Source organism: Oncorhynchus keta, chromosome 2 (assembly GCF_023373465.1).
Source record: "Oncorhynchus keta strain PuntledgeMale-10-30-2019 chromosome 2, Oket_V2, whole genome shotgun sequence".
NCBI lineage: Eukaryota > Metazoa > Chordata > Actinopteri > Salmoniformes > Salmonidae > Oncorhynchus > Oncorhynchus keta.
The window spans coordinates 25,244,832-25,265,954 of NC_068422.1; the positions used below are offsets into that span (position 1 = coordinate 25,244,832).

At 43.1% G+C, this 21,123-nt stretch overlaps 1 protein-coding gene across 2 annotated transcripts in view; it reads right to left on the minus strand.

Annotated features, from left to right (window-relative positions):
- LOC118398544 (KH domain-containing, RNA-binding, signal transduction-associated protein 2-like) overlaps nt 1-21,123 on the minus strand; it is a 123,076-nt gene that overhangs the window by 80,827 nt on the left and 21,126 nt on the right. For both annotated transcript variants that reach the window (XR_008074966.1, XM_035794006.2), the window contains exon 2: nt 13,628-13,755. Coding sequence is in view for 1 of the 2 variants with exons in the window: in XM_035794006.2 (XP_035649899.1) it covers nt 13,628-13,755 (128 nt within the window). In the remaining variant the exon portion in view is untranslated. The remainder of the gene's footprint in view (nt 1-13,627; nt 13,756-21,123) is intronic.

The following is a 21,123-nucleotide window of genomic DNA, read 5'->3' on the forward strand; positions in this document are numbered from 1 at the left end:
GCTTCTAGTTCCGACAGTGCAGTACTATCTAACAAGTAATCTAACCATTTCCCCAACAGCTACCTAATACACACGAATCTAAAGGGGTGAATGATAATATGTACATATAAATATATGGATGAGCGATGGCCGAGCGGCATATGCAAGGTGCAATAGATGGTATAAAATACAGTATATACATGTGATATGAGTAATGTAAGATATGTACACATTATTAAAGTAGCATTTTTTAAAGTGGCATTTTTTAAAGTGACATTGTTTAAAGTGACTTGTGATCCATTTATTAAAGTGGCCAGGGGTTGGGTCTCAATGTAGACAGTAGGCTCTCTGAGTTAATGATTGCTGTTTAGCAGTCTGATGGACTTGAGATAGAAGTTGTTTCTCAATCTCTCTGTCCCTGCTTTGATGCACCTCTATTGACCTCGCCTTCTGGATGGTAGCTGTGTGAACAGGCAGTGGCTCAGGTGGTTGTTGTCCTTGATTATCTTTTTGGCCTTCCTGTTACTTTGGGTGAGGAAGGTGTCATGGAGGGCAGGTAGTTTGGCCCCGGTGATGCATTGTGCAGACCGCACCACTCTCTGGAGAGCCAGTGCACCATCCTCTGGAGAGCCTTGCAGTTGCCGTACCAGACTGTGATACAGCCCGACAGGATGCTCTCGATTGGGCATCTGCAAAGGTTTGTCAGAGTTTTGGGTGACAAGCCAAATTTCTTCACCTTCCTGAGGTTGAAGAGGCGCTGTTGCGCCTTCTTCACCACACTGTCTGTGTGGGTTGTCCATTTCAATTTGTCTGTGATGTGTACGCCAAGAATATTAAAACTTTCCACCTTCTCCACTGCTGTCCCTTCAATGTGGATAGGGTGGTGCTCTCTCTGCTGTTTCCTGAAGTCCACAATCATCTCCTTTGTTTTGTTGACGTTGTGTGAGAGGTTGTTTTCGTGACACCACATTCCGAGGGCCCTCAACTCCTCCCTGTAGGCTGTCTTGTCGTTGTTTGTAATCAGCCGTGCGAGGGTTAACACAGCAGCCCTGCGAGGGTTAACACGTTTAAATGTTTTACTCACATCGGCAACGGAGAAGGAGAGTGGTGGGGGGCGCGACCGTGGCAGTGTATTGTCCTCAATGCGGTCAAAGAAGGCGTTTAGTTTGTCTGGAAGGGTGACGTTGGTGTCCGTGACGTGGTTGGTCTTCTTTTTGTGGTCCGTGATTTCTTGTAGACCCTGCCACATACGTCTCGTGTCTGAGCCGTTGAATTGTGACTCCACTTTGTCCCTGTACCGGCATTTTGCTTGTTTGATTGCCTTGCGGAGGGAATAACTACACTGTTGATATTCAGCCATATTCCCAGACCTCTTTCTATGGTTAAATGTGGTGGTTCGCGCTTTCAGTTTTGTGCCAATGCCACCATCCATCCACGGTTTCTGATTAGGGTTGGTTTTAATAGTCACAGTGGGTACAACATCTCCAACACATACTTACTCACCGAGTCAGTGTATAGGTCGATTTTGTTCTCTGAGGCTGACCGGAACATATCCCAGCCCGCGTGATCAAAACAATCTTGAAGCGTGGGTTCCGATTGGTCAGAACAGTGTTGAATGGTTCTAGTCACTGGTACATCCTGTTTGAGTTTCTGCCTATAAGACGGTTGGAGCAAGATGGCGTCTTGGTCGGATTTTCCGAAGGGAGGGCGGGGGGTATGCATAGCGGAAGTTAGAATAGCAGTGGTCGAGTGCATTAATCAACATGCAGATAGAATTTAGATAGCCTTGTTCTCAAATTTGCTTTGTTAAAATCCCCAGCTACAATAAATTCAGCCTCAGAATATATGGTTTCCAATTTACATCGAGGCCAGTGAAGTCCCCTGAGGGTCATCTTGGTGTCTGCTTGAGGAGGAATGTACACAGCTGTGACTATACAGTGCCTTGCAAAAGTATTCATCCCCCCTGGCGTTTATCCTATTTTGTTGCATTACAACCTGTAATTTAAATGTATTTTTATTTGGATTTCATGTAATGAACATACGCAAAATAGTCCAAATTGTTGAAGTGAAAAAACTTACTTGTTTCAAAGAATTCTCTAAAATAAAACACTTAAAAATGGTGTGTGCATATGTATTCACCACCTTTGCTATAAAGCCCCTAAATAACATTTTTTTTAATTTCACCTTTATTTAACCAGGTAGGCTAGTTGAGTATACGTTCTCATTTACAACTGTGACCTGGCCAAGATAAAGCATAGCAGTGTGAACAGACAACAACACAGAGTTACACATGGAGTAAACAATAAACAAGTCAATAACACAGTAGAAAGAAAAAAAGAGTCTATATACATTGTGTGCAAAAGGCATGAGGAGGTAGGTGGATAATTACAATTTTGCAGATTAACACTGGAGTGATAAATGATCAGATGGTAATGTGCAGGTAGAGACACAGGTGTGCAAAAGAGTGGAAAAGTAAATAAATATAAACAGTATGGGGATGAGGTAGGTAAATTGGGTGGGCTATTTACCGATGGACTATGTACAGCTGCAGCAATCGGTTAGCTGCTCAGATAGCAGATGTTTGAAGTTGGTGAGGGAAATAAAAGTCTCCAACTTCAGAGATATTTGCAATTCGTTCTGGTGCCACCAATTACCTTCATAAGTCACATAATTACTTAAATAAAGTCCACCTGTGTGCAATCTAAGTCTCACATGATCTGTCACATAATCTCAGTATATATACACCTGTTCTGAAAGTCTGCAACACCACTAAACAAGGGGCACCACCAAGCAAGCGGCACCATGAAGACCAAGGAGCTCTCCAAACAGATCAGGGATAAAGTTGTGGAGAAGTACCCCTCAACACCTCTCACCACCCCGAAAATACCATCCCCACATTGAAGCATGTTGGTGGCAGCCTCATGCTGTGGGGATATTTTTCCATCGGCAGGGACTGGGAAACTGGTCAGAATTGAAGGAATGATGGATGGCGCTAAGTACAGGGATAATCTTGAGGGAAACCTGTTTCAGTCTTCCAGAGATTTGAGACTGGGACAGAGGTTCACCTTCCAGCAGGACAATGACCCCTAAGCATACAGCTAAAGCAACACTCGAGTGGTTTAAGGGGAAACATTTAAATGTTTTGGAATGGCCTAGTCAAAGCACAGACCTCAATCCAATTGAGAATCTGTGGTATGACTTAGAGATTGCTGTACACCAGCGGAACCCATCCAACTTGATGGAGCTGGAACAGTTTTGCCTTGAAGAACGGGCAAAAATCCCAGTGGCTAGATGTGCCAAGCATATAGAGACATACCCCAAGAGACTTGCAGATGTAATTCCTGCAAAAGGTGGCTCTACAAAGTATTGACTTTGGGGATGGTGAATAGTTATGCACGCTCAAGTTTTCTGTTTTTTTTTTGGTCATATTTCTTGTTTGTTTCACAAGAAAAAATATTTTGCATCTTCAGGGCAGTAGGCATGTTGTGTAAATCAAATGATACAAACCTTTCCAAAAATCCATTTTAATTCCAGGTTGTAAGGCAACAAAATAGGAAAAATGCCAAGGTGGTGAATACTTTTGCAAGCCACTGTAACTGACGAGAATTCTATTGGGAGGTCAAATGGCCGGCATTTAATTGTAAGGAATTCTAGGTCGGGTGAGTTCCTGTATGTTGTTATGATTACACCATGAGATGTTAATCATGAAGCATACACTCCCGCCCTTCCTCTTCCCAGAGAGGTGTTAACCCTCCTGTTGTGTTCGTTTCATGTTAATTCATTCTGTGTTCCTGGTCCAAAATGACTGCACCATTATAGCTGATTATAAATCCATAATAATACATATATTTGTTATGTATGGTACGACGTGCTGTTTGTCATACTGTTCGTTGTTATGATTTGAGATAGTGTGTTGTTTGAGAGATGAATGGGTTGTCAGGATGAGTGCCACATGTCATTAAACGAGAGAGTGATGTGCAATGTGAAACTGTGCGGATGTGCGTTCTTTCATAAATTTGTTTTTGAATTTTCCCCCTTTCTTTCCCCAATTTCATGGTATCCAATTGTTTTTAGTAGCTACTATCTTGTCACATCGCTACAACTCCCGTACGGGCTCGGGAGAGACGAAGGTTGAAAGTCATGCGTGCCCCTATACACAACCCAACCAAGCCAAGCCGCACTGCTTCTTAACACAGTGCCATCCAAACCGGAAGCCAGCCGCACCAATGTGTCTGAGGAAACATTGTGCACCTGGCAACCTTGGTTAGCGCGCACTGTGCCCGGCCCGCCACAGGAGTCGCTGGTGCGCGATGAGGCAAGGATTTCCCTACCGGCCAAACCCTTCCTAACCCGGACGACGCTAGGCCAATTGTGCGTCGCTCCACGGACCTCCCGGTCGCGGCCGGTTACGACAGAGCCTTGGCGCGAACCCAGAGTCTCTGGTGGCGCAGCTGGCACTGCAGTACAGCACCCTTAACCACTGCACCACCCGGGAGGCCCCGGATGTGCGTTCTTTGACAGCTAAGCTAGATATAACATTGGCGACGAAGATGGCTGAATTCAGCTTACCACCACCAGAACCATTCCTCCCTGTGGAATAACTGACTTGAAAGTTTTAACACTTATCTTGAAGCTATGGACTTTTCTACGATCTCCGACGTAGCGGAGGACAGCACTGCTCCGTCACTGCCTCAGTACAGAGGGACAGAGGATTTTCAGAGCGCTTGGATCGGCTCCCACATTCACACCTGCAGTCAGCCTCCTACGGAACCACTTCGTTGGGAAAGAGTGAGTGCTCCTCCAACGCTACCGGTAACGGAAAAGACACCAATGCCTGGGTGAGTCCATTCAAAGCTGTGTGGCTAGATCATCAGGGATCAGCTGATAGAGGGGACATTATGTGAAAAGACAAGAGACACTGCTTTTGGAATCAGATATTTTACAACTTGATGGAGCTATTAAAATAGCACTCCAGGAATCAGCTTTAGAATTCTCTACTATGCTAACAGACAGCTCTGCAGGATACACTTGGCCCCCAGCCATTCTCACACAGCAGCTTCAGCCCGAGCATGTGCACTACAACGATCACACGCTGCGCACGCCCTCCCACGTCAATAGATGCATGGACACAGACACCAGCATGCCCGTGCAGCAGTCACACAGACAAACAAACCGAAGTAGCAGTGGCAACTGTGGCGCTAGCTCTAAGAATTCAATGGCTTCAAACTGCCCAGCCCATGGGAAAATATGCAAGAACTGTTCAAAATACAATCACTTTGCTAAAGTGTGTCGTTCTGCCCCAACTGCTAGTTCCACCCAGAACAGGCCCTTATTTTCATCTCGCTCTCACCATGAACACACTGAAATCCGAACTGTCTCCACTATCCATGTGTCCTTCAAGACATGCACTGTGCAGCTGGGCGAGGTGAGTTTGCCTTTGCTACTGGATACTGGTGCTGCGGTGTCGTTGCCCAACCTTGCAACTTACTACAAGTTTTTCAGTCACCTACCACTCCAACAGACCTCAACTGCACTGTGTGGGTATGGTAGATCCAAGATAGACATTTCAGGCCCCCTCCAGGTCCCAGTGCACTACAGCGCCAAGCACCTGCCGTCATTCACATTTCACGTTGCACAGTGGGGTGCCAAGCTCCTGAGCCTCGACCTCTTCTTAAGGTTCACACTGAGAGATGACAGTGGGTCAGCTATCCACCAAGTTACTGGCACATGGCAACAGAACTGGCCAACTCTGTTTGATGGACTGGGCTGCCTCACAACTTTTACACACAGGTCCCTAGTGAACCCGGACGTGACCGCAGTCATGCAGCCCCTGCGGCACATTCCCTTTGCACTGCGTGATGACGTTACAAAAGCTCTCCAGTCACAGTTGGAGGCAGGTGTCATTGAGCCAGTCAACTCTGCCCCTTGGATTTCAACCTTGGTCATCACAACCAAAAAGTCAGGTGGAATCCGGACTTGTGTGGATCTCTGTGCTGTGTACAAGACTGTTGTCCCGGATAACTACCTCTTGCCTACAGCTGAGGAGCTGACCTCACAATTTCATTGCTCCAAGGTCTTCACGAAGCTCGACCTGCGTCAGGGTTAACTTTAGGTGCCCCTCCACCCAACCAGCAGAGACCTCACAGCCTTTGTTACACATGCTGGTGTGTTCAGATATACACGCATGGCTTTTGAACTTAGCTCTGCCCCCAGCTGCTTCCAGAAGGTGATGAGCACCATCCTCACTGGAATACCCAGGGTGGCAGTCTATCTGGATGACATTATGGTCCACGTCCCTGACCTCCACATCCATGACCATTGACTCCAAAGAGTATTCAGTGCTCTACTGCGGAACAACCTGACCCTGAACGGTGGAAAGTGCACCTTTTGCAGCTTCAGCCGTCGAATTTGTGAGTTTCCGCCTGTCGGCCAAAGGCATTGCCCCACTCATGTCGAACATTGAAGCCATCCTCCGCATCCCGGAACTGACCTCAGCCTCTCAGGTGGCCTCATTCTTGGGCATGACAGCCTACTACCTTCGGTTTCTGCCCCACTACTCTCAGGCCACAGCGCCCCTGCACCAGCTCCTCAAGAAGGACGAGCCTGGACGGAAGCCTGCTCAGACTCAATGAAGCGCAAGTTTTGGCTCACGTTAACCACGTCTGCCCCACTATTGTCACCTGTGACGCCTCAGCTGGAGCACTAGGAGCTGTCCTCTCATAGCTGCACAATGGCATTGAGAGGCCGTCGCCTTCGCCTCATGGGTCCTGAGCCCCACTGAACAACGGCACTCTGTGGGCGAACGAGAAGCACTGGCCTGTGTCCGGGCGTGTGAAAGGTGGCACCTCTGCCTATACTGCCAGCTGTTCACGCTCCGAACTAACCACCAGTCCCTCAAAGCGCTACTGTCAGTATCAGGAACTGGCCACAAGCCACTTCGGCTGCACAGATGGGCCGACCACCTCAGACAGTATGACTATCAGCTGAAGTTCACTCCGGGGAGGGATAACGTGGTGGCAGACCTCCTCTCCCGATCCTTTGATGCTCCTACTCCGACTGTCTTGCCAGACGACAATGAAACAGAGCTCGGTCAAATGCTCTACACTCCCCTTCAGTCAGCCGTCTCACTGGAGGAGCTGAAGTAAGCATCGGAACAGGATCCCACACTGTCTACCCTGCGCACCTACATATGCACTGGATGGCCAGCACGTGTGCCAGAAGAGCTGGCGATTTTCGCCAGGGTAAAGCACAAACTTTCTTGCTGGGAAGAAGTCTGTGTCTCTCAAGGGTTTTGCACTGTGGTCCTGAGTGGCCTGCGTGCATATGTTCTATCAATGGAGCACAAGGGTCACTTGGGCATAGATCAAGCAGCAATGTCGAGACCTTGTGTGGTGGCCAGGCATCGACCACGACATTGAAGCCCTGGTCAGGGATTGTGCTGCATGCCTCCTCAGTGGGAAAACAGGAAAGTCCGCCCCACCCCCCCTGCAGCCTCTCGCGTGGCCGTCCCTCCCCTGGGTGCCCATCCAGCTGGACTCTCTCCTCCTCACCAGTGTCATGAGCCTCAAAGAGCCTCACATACAGTATATCGTTTGGTCATTGTGCTGCCACAGAATGAATTGTGAGCAAGGCCTCAAAAAAGCTTTATATACAAGAGCTGCAAGAAAAGTTCTATATATTATTGAAACAATGTTGCAATTGTTTGTGAGAATGCCAACAGCTGTGGTTCTATTGAGGTACCCGTGGGGGTTGCCATGGAAGCCAAGAAGGGGAGTGAGGTGTGTGTGTGTGTGTGTGTGTGTGTGTGTGTGTGTGTGTGTGTGTGTGTGTGTGTGTGTGTGTGTGTGTGTGTGTGTGTGTGTGTGTGTGTGTGTGTGTGTGTGTGTGTGTGTGTGTGTGTGTGTGTGTGTGTGTGCGCTCAAACACATATGCATATGGGGATCTGGGAGAGGAAGTGTGTCCATCAGATGAATGGACATGTGCCTGAATTAAATTTTATACACTAATTGTAGTCTCACCCATTCATTTCTAATGACCGGCCATTTTAGACCGGGAACACCTCAGGTGTACAAATGTTAAATAAAACATCCAAATGTAATCCAAATGTATGACAATCAGACAATCAGATTAAATTAACTACATTTTTCAGAGAGAGAATTTGTAAATCGGTCCAATTCGACCGGAACACAGCAGGAGGATTAAAATTACTATAACCAATTCAAAACAGTTTTTTGACTGTGTCCAGCTCGCTAATAATCAACTAAATGAAAGCTAGACAGCCAGGGAGCATAGAGAATTCCCCAAAACGATGGATAAAGGACAACTTTTTGCACATTTTGACAGCGAAGAAATATAATCAATTGAGACAGTGTGGCCCTTACGGACCTCATTGAAGACCGAATGCGCCCCCCTGGGAAAAATGAGTTTGCCCCCCCGTGGGCTTGAGTATTGATATTGTGCAGCATGTGCAGTTGCCATGGTACAAATCTATGAATTTCACAAAAGAAGATGGCCTAATTTATACACATTCCACTGAGCTGAGCTACAGATGAAAAGTAGGGCAGGATTGGAAAGTTTGGTTAAACACAGTTGCGCAATATAATTACACTAATATCTCTTTGTCAGAAACTCACAGGGGCACAAAATAACAAAATAAATCAAAAATCAAAATCCCAACTTACTTTCTGATGGCAATCATAGTTTTCAGGTTTTTACTTTAATTATTATATGTTTCTATAGACCATAGCATGAATAAGACATTATTCTACCCAGAGGCCTCCCCAATAGTAATAATAAATATAGGGGAGAATGGGGTAAGATTTTTTATTTTTCACTCCATCAAGAGAAATATTCTTAGTATTCTTGCAATCAAAGATATCTACATATATTTCAGGATTAATCCAAATTAATGTAAACATTACAGTTTTGAGAACATACCTTGTCCAAAAAAAGTTGTCTCATGGCACAACATTTTGACTATATTAGCCCACACAGCAACAAAGATGCACTTTCATGCTAGGTTTAGGACCTCATGTTGAAGGTTATAGATACCTCAACTGGTGTATAGAACAATCTTAAAATGATCTACTTTGGTTTAGATCCAAGCTTCATGAAACCTCTAACACATTCAGAGCAGGTGGGGCAGAGCTGTTTTGAGCCCCACATTTTTGTTTTTGTTGGGGCTTGCCTGTTTTGAGCCCCACATTTTTGTTTTTGTTGGGGCTTGCCTGTTTTGAGCCCCACATTTTTGTTTTTGTTGGGGCTTGCCTGTTTTGAGCCCCACATTTTTGTTTTTGTTGGGGCTTGCTTGTTTTGAGCCCCACATTTTTGGTTTTGTTGGGGCTTGCCTGTTTTGCTTGTTATTTTGGGATTAATACGTGTCACATACCAGTTGCAAACAATGTAAAAAAAATATATACAGTCTCTGTTTTGCTTTCTTGAGTTAGGCAGCTCCAAAATGCAGGTGTTTTAAGCCTAGCTCAGTGCTTTCTATGGTGGTGGGGCAAACCAGCAGAAAATATGGGGACTGTTGCGCCATGATTGGCTCAGTGTTCTGTCACTCATCGGGACACTACGTCACCGCCAAGTCTTATGGGTAGAGCTCAATAATTTTTGCCCCTTGTGTGCTGCAATAGATTTACAGTAGAAGTGCCCATCCAAGAATGCTCAAGGTCATTGGCCACAGATAGAATGACATCAAATCACATTATATCTACAGTACCATTGATTGGACAACATCATACTTTCAAAATCATAGCTAGCAAGCTAGCAGTCATCATCATGAATCTAGTCGGCAATCTACTGACAAATCCTTTTCAATCCTTGTCAAATGAAGAGAAATGAAAGCTAAAACGTGGACATAAAGATTACACAACAAGTCGGAAATCACAAATTCAACAATCAGTGGTTTGGAAGGAAGCAGTGACTAACTGCAAGCATCTCAAAGAAATCACTATTTTGCTTCCCCTGCCTGTTATTCAGTGGAGAGGGTGTGTGGTCCAAGTCTGGGTTTAAGGATTTAAAACATCTGTCTGAAAGGGTTTCAAAACATGAGAATTGTGTATCACATATAGACAAAGCTGTTAAACTCGGATTACTGGGGAAACAGCACTTTGAGATATCAGCTGATGTACGAAGGGCTATATAAATACATTTGATTTGATTTGATTTGAAATCAAACGTTGTGGCTCAACTACACACCGCATATAGACGGGCCAACGACCTTCATAACCAACAAGGAGAATAGGTACGTGCTTGACATAGCATGCATTCAATTGTGCAGAAATGGTGAGACAGCACTGAGGGGCCATGACTCGTCGGCCGACTCCTTGAACACAGGCGTTTCATGTGTATTTTTGAGACAATGCTTGAAGGAGATTACAGGCTAGAAAGGCATTATGACGACCAACCAATGTTTAAGGGTACATCAAGCACGATCCAAAACAAACTTTTGGATTGTATGTATGAAGTGCACAGAGAAGCTAAGGAGGTGTCTGAGACTCCTTTTGCGTCTGTACAGGCAGAGGAGACCACTGATGTCTAGTGTAAATCACAGATGATGATAGTGCTGCACTACATGCTACCAGACAGCAGTGTGTGTGAGAGGTTTTTGGAGTTTGTAGAGGTGAAGGACAAAATTGGTGTTTGCCTCTCTAACATTATCAAACAAGTCCTAGTGCCGCTGAATGTCAAGGAGAAGCTGGTTGCACAAACCTACGACAGGGCAGCGGTGATGAGTGGTAACTGGCACCACCCTTTGAGTTGTGCCGTGGGGGAGATCTTTGTTGGCTATACTCGGCCTTGTCTCAGGATGGTAAGTTGGTGGTTGGAGATATCCCTCTAGTGGTGTGGGGGCTGTGCTTTGGCAAAATGGGTGGGGTTATATCCTGCCTGTTTGGCCCTGTCTGGGGGTATCATAGGACGGGGCCACAGTGTCTCCCGACCCCTCCTGTCTCAGCCTCCAGTATTTATGCTGCAATAGTTTATGTGTCGGGTGGCTAGGGTCAGTCTGTTATATCTGGAGTATTTCTCCTGTCTGATTCGGTGTCCTGTGTGAATTTCAGTATGCTCTCTCTAATTCTCTCTCTTTTCTTTCTTTCTTTCTTTCTTTCTTTCTTTCTTTCTTTCTTTCTTTCTTTCTTTCTTTCTTTCTTTCTTTCTTTCTCTCTCTCTCGGAGGACCTGAGCCCTAGGACCATGCATCAGGACTACCTGGCCTGATGTCTCCTTGCCGTCCCCAGTCCACCTGGTCGTGCTGCTGCTCCAGTTTGAACTGTTCTGCCTGCGGCTATGGAACCCTGACCTGTTCACCGGACATGCTACCTGCTGTTTTCAACTCTCTGGGAACAGCAGGAGTGGTAGATATACTTTGAATGATCGGCTATGAAAAGTCAACTGACATTTACTCCTGAGGTGCTGACCTGTTGCACCCTCTACAACCACTGTGAGTATTATTATTATTTGACCCATTTTTCCCCAGTATGTACATTCCTTTCCGACCGCAGAACACCAGTGTGCTACCAAGCTAGGGCCTGTGGGCAACCAGGAGAAGATGAAAACAGAGCTGTCCTCTCTCTACTGGCATCCTGAGCTGCACACTGGAAAGACAGCACTTTCTTTATTGAAATCCATCTACGAGAACAACCTGCAGGAGGCCTTGTCGGAGATGGTCTCTCTTCAACCACAAAGTTTAGAGAGAAACTTTTCTACCCTTAAAAGGATAAAAACACATGTAACTCCATGGGCCAGAAAGGGTTAAATGCATTGGCCATGCTGTCAATCCAGCATGACTTCATCCATAGAATGCCAGACTTTGATGACAAAGTAATTGAGAAGTTTGCCCACAAAAAGGACCACCGTGCCAACTTCCTGTTCAAGTGAGCACAACACAACAAGGCTGAGTCCATAAATATGCTGCTGCATAAGTGATGTAATATGCATACTATAGCTAAGAAAGTAATATTAAGTGTATGTTGTGCAGTAAGCAGTTAGTAGCCTATGGGGCGACAGGTGGCTAGAGCGTTGGCCTTGTAACCAAAAGGTTGCAAGATCAAATCCCAGAGCTGACAAGGTAAAAATCTGTCGTTCTGCCCCTGAACAAGCCAGTTAACCCACTGTTCCTAGGCCATTATTCTTAAATGACTTGCATAGTTTTAAAAAATGTGTCTCATCCTAATAATTTGGTATATTTTCCCCTCTTAATTTTGCCTACTGTTCTGACTTAGTGGTGCATATGTAGCCTATAGCTTGTTTTAGAGAAATGTAATCATCAAATATTGTAACAGCTTTCATTGCCTGCTTATGTTCCCCTGTTAATTTAGCCTACTGTTCGGACTTGGTGTAAAGGGAGAATACTGTAAGAACGGCTCATGTTCTGAATTATGTCGATGTCCATTTTAAAAGTGCTGAACAAATATGTATATAGCCTACTGTTCTGAATTGGTAGTGCACATGTAGCCTATAAATGTAATTATTGTATATTGTAAGAACTTTCATTGTCTGCTTATGTGACCCCGTTATTTATCTAACGGTTCGGACTTGGTGTACAGGGAGAAAACTGTAAGAACTGAATTATGTCGCTGTCACTCTCGGGACAGCTTTATATAGACCCTAAACGTTTGTGGGCACCATTTGTCAGTTATAGTGCAATGAATGTATTTTTTAGAGTTGTGTAGTGACTTTGTTGGCATGCATCTAAAAAAATTGTTGTTTGCCCCAACAAGATTGACATGCTAAAATCTCCACCGAACACAATTCATTAATTTGACTTGGTGAAAATCTGTTTTTTTGGACCTAACTTGCTTACCACTTTTTCCTTCACAAACCCCATGAAATGATGACCTCATCCTAAATATTTTGTCAAATTATACATTTTGTGTATGGTTTCCTTGAAACATGGGTGGCTTAATTTACTCCTTTGGCTCAAGTTACCCCACTCTCCCCTACAGCTGAATACACAAAAAATGCATGTCAATGGATTAAAACTATAACGTGCATACATCAATTCTCAACATTATCTAAAAAGAGAAGCCCTTTCAGCAGCACACTGATAATGACTGTGTGTGAGCATACAATAAGCGACAAACAAATATGATGATGACTAATGAATTAATAGCCCTAACTAGCTTTAACATGTCTCCCAGTCAATTAGCTCTATTTTTCTGCATCAGATAGCGGGGAGGGAGGCAGGCAGGAACCATCCTGATCCCATATGAGTCAGATGCAATCATATGCTCCCCTCGCCATGCCTAACACACCCACCATCTGGGGCTAGAGAAGGTTGATCAAACCCTGGAGCTTTCCCCACACTGTCCCACTCCCCCGAACAGAGGGCTGCAATGTGATCATCAACACACACACACACATGCACACACACACTGGCCAGTCATTCTCACAGTACAGTCAGATGTATTGACCACAACATGGGGTGAAGAGGTCCGCACTCTTGGCATTAGAAATGATTTACTCTTAGCCCCCAAGATGGCCAATATGGTCCCAACTCCATCTGTGTCTTCATCCACTGTCAAGACTCAGTATGTTGATGTTGTATAGAGTTTCTAACAAATGAGCATTTAGTCTTTTTTTATTTGTTTGTGGTTTTAATGGAATAATGAAAAGAGATCAAACATAACGGTGTTGGGTTGTCTTACCTTTGGGTACTGTTGAACTGGGATTAGTACTCTTTCCAAGAGCTTGATGTTTTTGTTACTGATGACATCAAGGTATTTCTTCACGTCACCGTCTTTTCTCAACTCATCCCCCTCATACTTTGTGATTTCTGCAGGAAAAGGTATTTAAGAATAAATGATTAGGTATACAAACAGAACTTCAACAGAAAGGTTAAACAATGTTCCTCGACATCCTTATCATTGACAGAGAAGACCTGGGTTCAAATGGTAGCCCATTTGTTTTCTTTATTGGACGCCCATAGTGTCTCTTTGGTTCTCCTTGGTTCTCATTGGTTCTCCTTGGTTCCACTGTGCCATCAAATGCACCTTATTTATTTGTATTATAATGTGAACCGAGATCTGTGACAGTGTAATCAGGATAATTCCATTCCTAAACATACCTTCCGACTGGTCATCATAATCAAAGTTTTTTCTAGTGTCTAAATGGTGAGAGGAGTAGTTGACATGAGCTGTCAGGTCAAGCATACATAACCTGTTTGAGTGAGACAGTCATGAGTTGGGAACCCACTGCACCGAGCAGTGATTTCTTGCTTGATAAATTTTATAGCACTTAAGAGAGTTGAGTAAAAGGCGTACAGCCACCAAACAGGAGATGGAAATGAAGCTGTCACCTGTCCTCTCTGGGGATACCACTCTGTCACTGGCAAATTAATGCTCAGCAGAAATATGCATTATCAACCCACGCCCTGCGCCACTCTTGTATAACAATACTAGGGAGACCTGGGAAAGGGAAAGATTGGAAGACAGGCAGCAGGGGGTGGGGTGATCTCTCACTAGGACAGCCACCCCCTCCACTCGTCCTCAGCAGTTCTGATCTAGAGCAATGTAAGCTCCATCTATTTCTACACTTCTATGACAAACAAAAGGTGTGAGGAAAATGGGGGTAAAGTGCATCCTGTTGGCAGAGCTTCCTGGCAGGAGGCTTTAGAGGGTGGGGGATGGCATGGTTGTGTAAGGTGCTACTGCATTTGTCTCAGTTGCAGATGAACCTGAAAGGCTTTGTTCCTTCTAAAACTCCAGAAATTCTACAGCAGAATAATGCTTCTATTCTACATTCCATTCAGGCCTTAAGCCTCTGTGTAGGATGATAGTTATAATACCAAGGCAAAAAATGAATAGTGAAAGCAAAGTAAAGCAACTCAAACTGAGCCGATAGCATACAGCTTGTAAGGGTAAAACAATGTTCATGAGAGGAATTCTGGACATACTGGAGCACGTACTGTATAACCTGAGCAGGGTTGAATTCACGGCTTCCCAGGCTTTGCCTCTTCTCTGCTTTTCCCCTGAAAACCGAAAGCTTCTGGTTTCTCTGGCCCCGCTGTATGAGTATGTATGACAGTATGACTCTTTGGGCTGGATTCAATCAATGCCTCTGTCATACTATGCAGTATACGTTTTTACAAACTACCTGTGTCCACAGAACACACACAAAGTAGAAGCACCTGTGAGGGGAATCTACTGTACCGAGTTGTGTAGCCAAAATGTCATTTTGTTTAACCATTGGGGACGACACACCATAAATGCTGCAAATCGCGTTTGATTGAAATGCACCGCTTGTGGCCCTAACTGTTAGTGTGTGTAATGATATTTTGGGGAGAACTGTACATTGTGTCTCCACAAAGAAAGCCAAGCTTACAAAGTCTGGAATGTTGGCTCCGGTTCAGGCTATGCAGTTCCCTGTGTGAAGAAGGAACCACGTGGCATTTCAAGAGTCTGGCTGTAAAGTAATCAACTCATTATGGTCTGATTTATGTTTCCAGCTACTGTAGTTGGGTTTCCTTGATGTCTTTCCTGCATATTAAACATCTTGGCTTAATGATTCCTCAATTTTGCATCAGTCCTTTATCCTTTATAGTCATCAATGCCCGCAGAAAAACACTGATGTTGCTTATGTCAAGGTACCAGGAGCTAAATTCAGTGTGGATTTAATGTCGGTAATACTTAGGTTTCAGTCGAATGCATTTATCAGACATTGCTGATTGTGCATTTCCCAGACTGACAGGACAGTCCCAGTAATGTGGTTGATTCAGAGAGGTTTTCATCAGATTGAACTACATGGCTCTTTCCAACATGACAGAATCAGTTTGATTGTATCACATGTGCTAGGGAGATTCTTTGGATTGGAACACACTGCCAGTGCTGTCTTGTTCCCACAAACTCACTCGTTTCAACAGTCTCACGTAAAGGAGCTCAACTGAGCTCCTAATGAGACATTTCCAGTGTGTGCCGCTTTGAAAATGTCATGATGTTGTGAATTTGATTCAGCAAAGCTAGTGTCTGGTTATAGGAGTGTTGAGGCTGTAGCAAACACCACAATTTTAAACTGCCTTTATGTACCAAACTGAATAGGGTTTAGAGAGGTTTCCTACTTTGGAGTGATACTTATGCATATAATTATTTCTAAACACTGTGACAATTTTATTGTGCCAGGGATTCACATAAGATCATTTGAACAAAAATGAAATGATGCTAAGGTACCGAGAAAAACACTTTTAACTTAATCACCTCCTCTCCACGTACACACACTTACAGAGGCCAAGCTGAGAAGCGTTGAACATGGAGAATTGTGATCTCCTCGTCCTGCTCACCAACCTTTCTGACTCTGAAAGGAGCAACCCACTGCTAAGTGAAATCAGAATTCTTACTCATACTCTCCAACACCTGCTGACACTAGCCACTATGTACCCTTTAATCCCTAACATCTGCTGATTCCATATGCTCTGGCTGGCTTGGTGACACCTGCCTTCTCCAGGGGATGTAGTAAAGTAGGCAGGTGACCCCAGGCCGCATGCAGGCAGATCTCACACAGATATCTAACTTTTTAAATATTTAAAAGAGCCAGCTGAGATGGTATGAGCAAGAAGGCCCTTTGTGAATACAACATTTGGAAAGGATTGATTAGTTATTATCTTGAAAGAAATACGGATTTTAACTGCCTATGAGCTGCAGATTTGGAAAACCATTGAATATGAGCCATTAAATTTAACAACAATAAACACAAGGACATCCATCCTCTTGTCATATTGGTTCTATAGAAAACAATGTTACCAACAACCATTGAAATAATGAAAGTTATTTAATATATTGTGCAAACCTAACATGGATACGTTCTGAATGAACAGTAACAGACTTTTATTTTTAAAGCACAAATGTGGAGGCAGCAAACTGTTACTGTCACTAATAAGCCTTGCACTGTTATGTCTGTAAAAACCAGGGTCATAAATAGCATCTACATAGCATAGCTCTTGCAATGCCAGGCCAGTGGGTTTGAGTCCCCGGGCCCACCAATATGTGAAAAATGTATGCATGCTCGACAGTAAGTCACTTTGGATAAAAGCGTCTGCTAAATTGCCTACATTATTACATGTCAAATGTGAAAATGTCTCTGGGTTGACAGCAGCATTTCTTTCTTTCTGGTCCTGACGAGAAGAAAAAAACTGTTGGGGGAGGTTCTCTTCTGCACTGTTCAACCAATCCAGTAAATGTGGAGGAGGGGTTAAGATTGAGCATTGTTCTGTTAAGTCCAAAAGCGGCAGCAGCAAATCGGATGCATCCGGGTTGTTATCATCCCTGCTGAGGGTAGTGCTTTAGAAACAAATACTTAAAACCTCTTCGGGCTAGGGGGTGGTATTTTCACATCCGGATGAAAAGCGTGCCCAAGGTAAACTGCCTGCTACTCAGGCCCAGAAGCGAGGATATGCATATATATTGGTAGATTTGGATAGAAAACACTCTAGAGTTTCTAAAACTGTTAAAAGTATGTCTGTGAGTATAACCGAACGTATTTTGCAGGCGAAACCCCGAGGACAAACCATCCAGGAAAAACATTTCTTGAGGTGACTGTTTTCATTTGGTTTTCTATGTGAATCTAGATTTCTGAGGCATCTGGTTACAGTTCCCATGGCTTCCACTAGATGTCAACAGTATTTAGAAATTGGTTGATGTTTTTCCTTTGATAAATGAAGAAGTAGCCCTTTCCTTTCTGGGTGAATAGCCAAGTGGACTGTTTTGTTTGGGGCGTGTCACTTGGTGCTCGCTCCACTTTCATTTTATCCGCTATTGAACACAGTTTATCCCGTCTTAAATTTGATTGATTATTTACATTTTAAAATACCTAAAATTGGATTAGGAAAGTTGTTTGAAATGTTTGGACAAAGTTTACAGCTAACTTATTAGATAATCTGTAGTCATGTTGGGCATGTTGGAACCGGTGTTTTTGTGAATCAAACGCGCCAAATAAATGGACATTTTGGAGATATAACGGCGGCATTTATCGAACAAAAGGACCATTTGTGATGTTTATGGGACATATTGGAGGGCCAAAAGAAGAAGCTCTTCAAAGGTACGGCATGAATTATATCATTATTTCTGAGTTTTGTGTCGTGTCTGGCGGGTTGAAATATGATTGTCATGTGTTTGTATGATGGGGTGCTGTCCTCAGATAATCGCATGGTTTGCTTTCACCGTAAAGCCTTTTTGAAATCTGACACGGTGGCTTGATTAACAAGAAGTTAAGCTTTAATTTGATCTATTGCACTTGTGATTGTATGAAAGTTAAATGTTTCAAATGTAAATGTTTTTATTTCGCGCTCTGCAATTTCACCCGGATGTTGTTGAAACGTTCCGCTAGCGGAACCCCTAGCCGTAACAGGTTTTAACAGTTGGGCACACTATGCCGTAAACAGTCGAACAATTTTAAGGGATGCCTGTAGCGTGTTTGACAGTTGTTCTCGCTTGAAGAATCCTAACTATGTTTATTTGGCATGTATGTGAGTGTATCAAAGCGTCTCTTTCCCCAGTCATGAATATGTATAATCTAATATATTCCAGATGACAGGGAGAGTTAGAGTTCACCTTACTATGTTCCACTGGGTTGCATATTAAAGTGTTATATCTTCCTTGGATCTCTCCTACCTATTGGAGGTAATTTCTTATTATGGTGCTACATCTTCATGCACATTACTGAATCTGTCTGTCTGTCTGTCTGTCTGTCTGTCTGTCTGTCTGTCTGTCTGTCTGTCTGTCTGTCTGTCTGTCTGTCTGTCTGTCTGTCTGTCTGTCAAAAAAAGAGATCCAGTGAATCTTCAAGTGCGTTGGTAGAAAGATGCCAAGCACATGTCCTTGAGCTATCAAGGAAAAGCTGGAATCTAACACATGAATTAAGTCGGAATAGAGACTGACAGAGTTCTAGAATGTACTTAGTTTTGACCATAGAGATCCTATTAAATTACTAGAAGGGCTATGTCATAAACCCTCAAAGTTCCAGAATGGGGTGTAAATGGCAGCCATATCGTGCAGGGAGAAATGCAAAACAATCTCATTGGAATGAATGGCAGTAGAGGGATAATCCTGATTTGACTAACGCAGGAACATCAAAGAAAGGCATGTGATATATCAGAAATGATGTAATAGAACTATTGTCAACTTAAAATATTGCCATATAATTAGTGTATATTGAATGGGGTAGATATTCAGTACCATTAGGACACGATTATCTACGGCTGCGATTCCATTCAAGGTGTATGAAACAGTCTTGCATAAATTTGGCAAAAGGAGCTTTTGGTGACAAAAACCTGTGTTGTCCTGTTTGGCTCAGTTGGTAGAGCATGACACTTGTAACACCAGGATGGTGGCTTCAATTCCCAGGGCCAACCATATGAAAAAATACATGTACGCATGACTGCAAGTAGCTTTGGATAAAAGTGTCTGCTAAATCCCATATATTATTATTAAACAATCTTATCTGCATCGCAATTAGCTCCACGAGGGGGATATACCGGTGTTTCATCAACACATTATTCAAGTGTTTCATCAACACCATTTGCGGCAATTAATTATGTTATTCATTAGGACAACATGATCTATGGTTCCTTCTTGAATTGCGGTGGCATTTTAGCATGGCATTTTGGAAAAATTACTTCATTTGTCTTTTTATTTCAAATGTATTTGGGTAGATACATAAATCAACTGGCAGCTTAATGACTTTAAATCATTTTTACTATTATGATAACATTGTGCCACCAGTAGTGGTAAAACCAATGACTGAAATAACAATGACACATTTTTAGGTAATTGAGGATATTCTTAAATGAAGGCCACAGGTGCTCAAATCGAAGATCCTTAAACCATACATAACGTTTTGCAGAATAAAGGACTTTCGTTTGATCATTTAATAAAAGTTCAATATAAACCAAAACATGTATGACTTGTAACTACAGTATTTGTCATTTTAAAGTGTTTTTCATGGTTGCAAAGGCAAGTGATGCAAATTCCACCGCAATTCAAAAACGACCCCTACAGCTGTGATCACACTCTGGGCGTATAAAACAGCCTTGCATACATTTGGCAAAGGGAGCTGTTGATGACAAATCATCTAATCTGCATCGCAATTAGCTCCATGAGTTGGATATTCACTCGTAAGCACTTGTTAACCCAAACCTTGATGCACAATAGTTAGATTGTTCAAACTTTATGTTTCTCATTGTTTTTGAGAGGACAATTAGAATGGGAATTGTTGTCTCCTGTTTATTAGTTTACCAGAGGATCAAGAATCTCTCAAAATTCATAATTATCTCAATTGTGCAGTCTGAACACTCAGTCACTGCTTTCAGCAAACACCATTTTAAAATGATCCTTAAACCCCTCCTCCACCTACTAATTCATTTGCTGTGAATTTACTTTTCACATTTTGATCATATAAAATGTTCTACATCTTTTTTTAAAATATCTATTTTACCTTTATTTTACCCGGTTAGTCTCATTGAGATAAAAATATATTTTGCAAGAGACACCTGGACAGAAATGGAGCACACAAAATTTCAAACATTTACAACATAAAACACAGAGCACCACGGTTTAAAAACATCAGTTTACACATTGAACAGGCACATTGGTTTTGGGAGGAGTGTTTCAACAAGGGATCAAAACATTGATAGCCCCTAAATCATTTTCCACCATACTTTGTAATGTATCGGCCTTAGCATTTCATTGTATAAAATATATTCCTCCCCTCTACATATTTTAAAAGTTTGGGTTAGATAGAGGCAAAATAAAAAAGTAAATTTGACTTATGAAAAATTGACTACAAACACAGCCACAAACGAAGACTGACATGCTGCCATTATGGATAGACAACTCTACTGTATGACTGCATGATAAAGATAGCCTTTGAGGCATAATCAATGTATTGCATTTTTTCAGGAATTATGGTTGGCTTGGGGATCTTGGTCTAAGTATCACTGTTCTGAACAATTAGAGAGGCAGTATTATCTCATTTACCTCACATACATTCCTATCATCCAGTACATGTATTTTATAACAAAAGAAACAGTGAATCAATCATAATGTTCTTTGCTTTCTGTAGGATAGACATCCAGGGTGTTTGTCATCATCATTGATCATATTTCCTGTGTGATTTCAATGTGCCGCTTCTAACATAACGGCTGAATAATTTATTT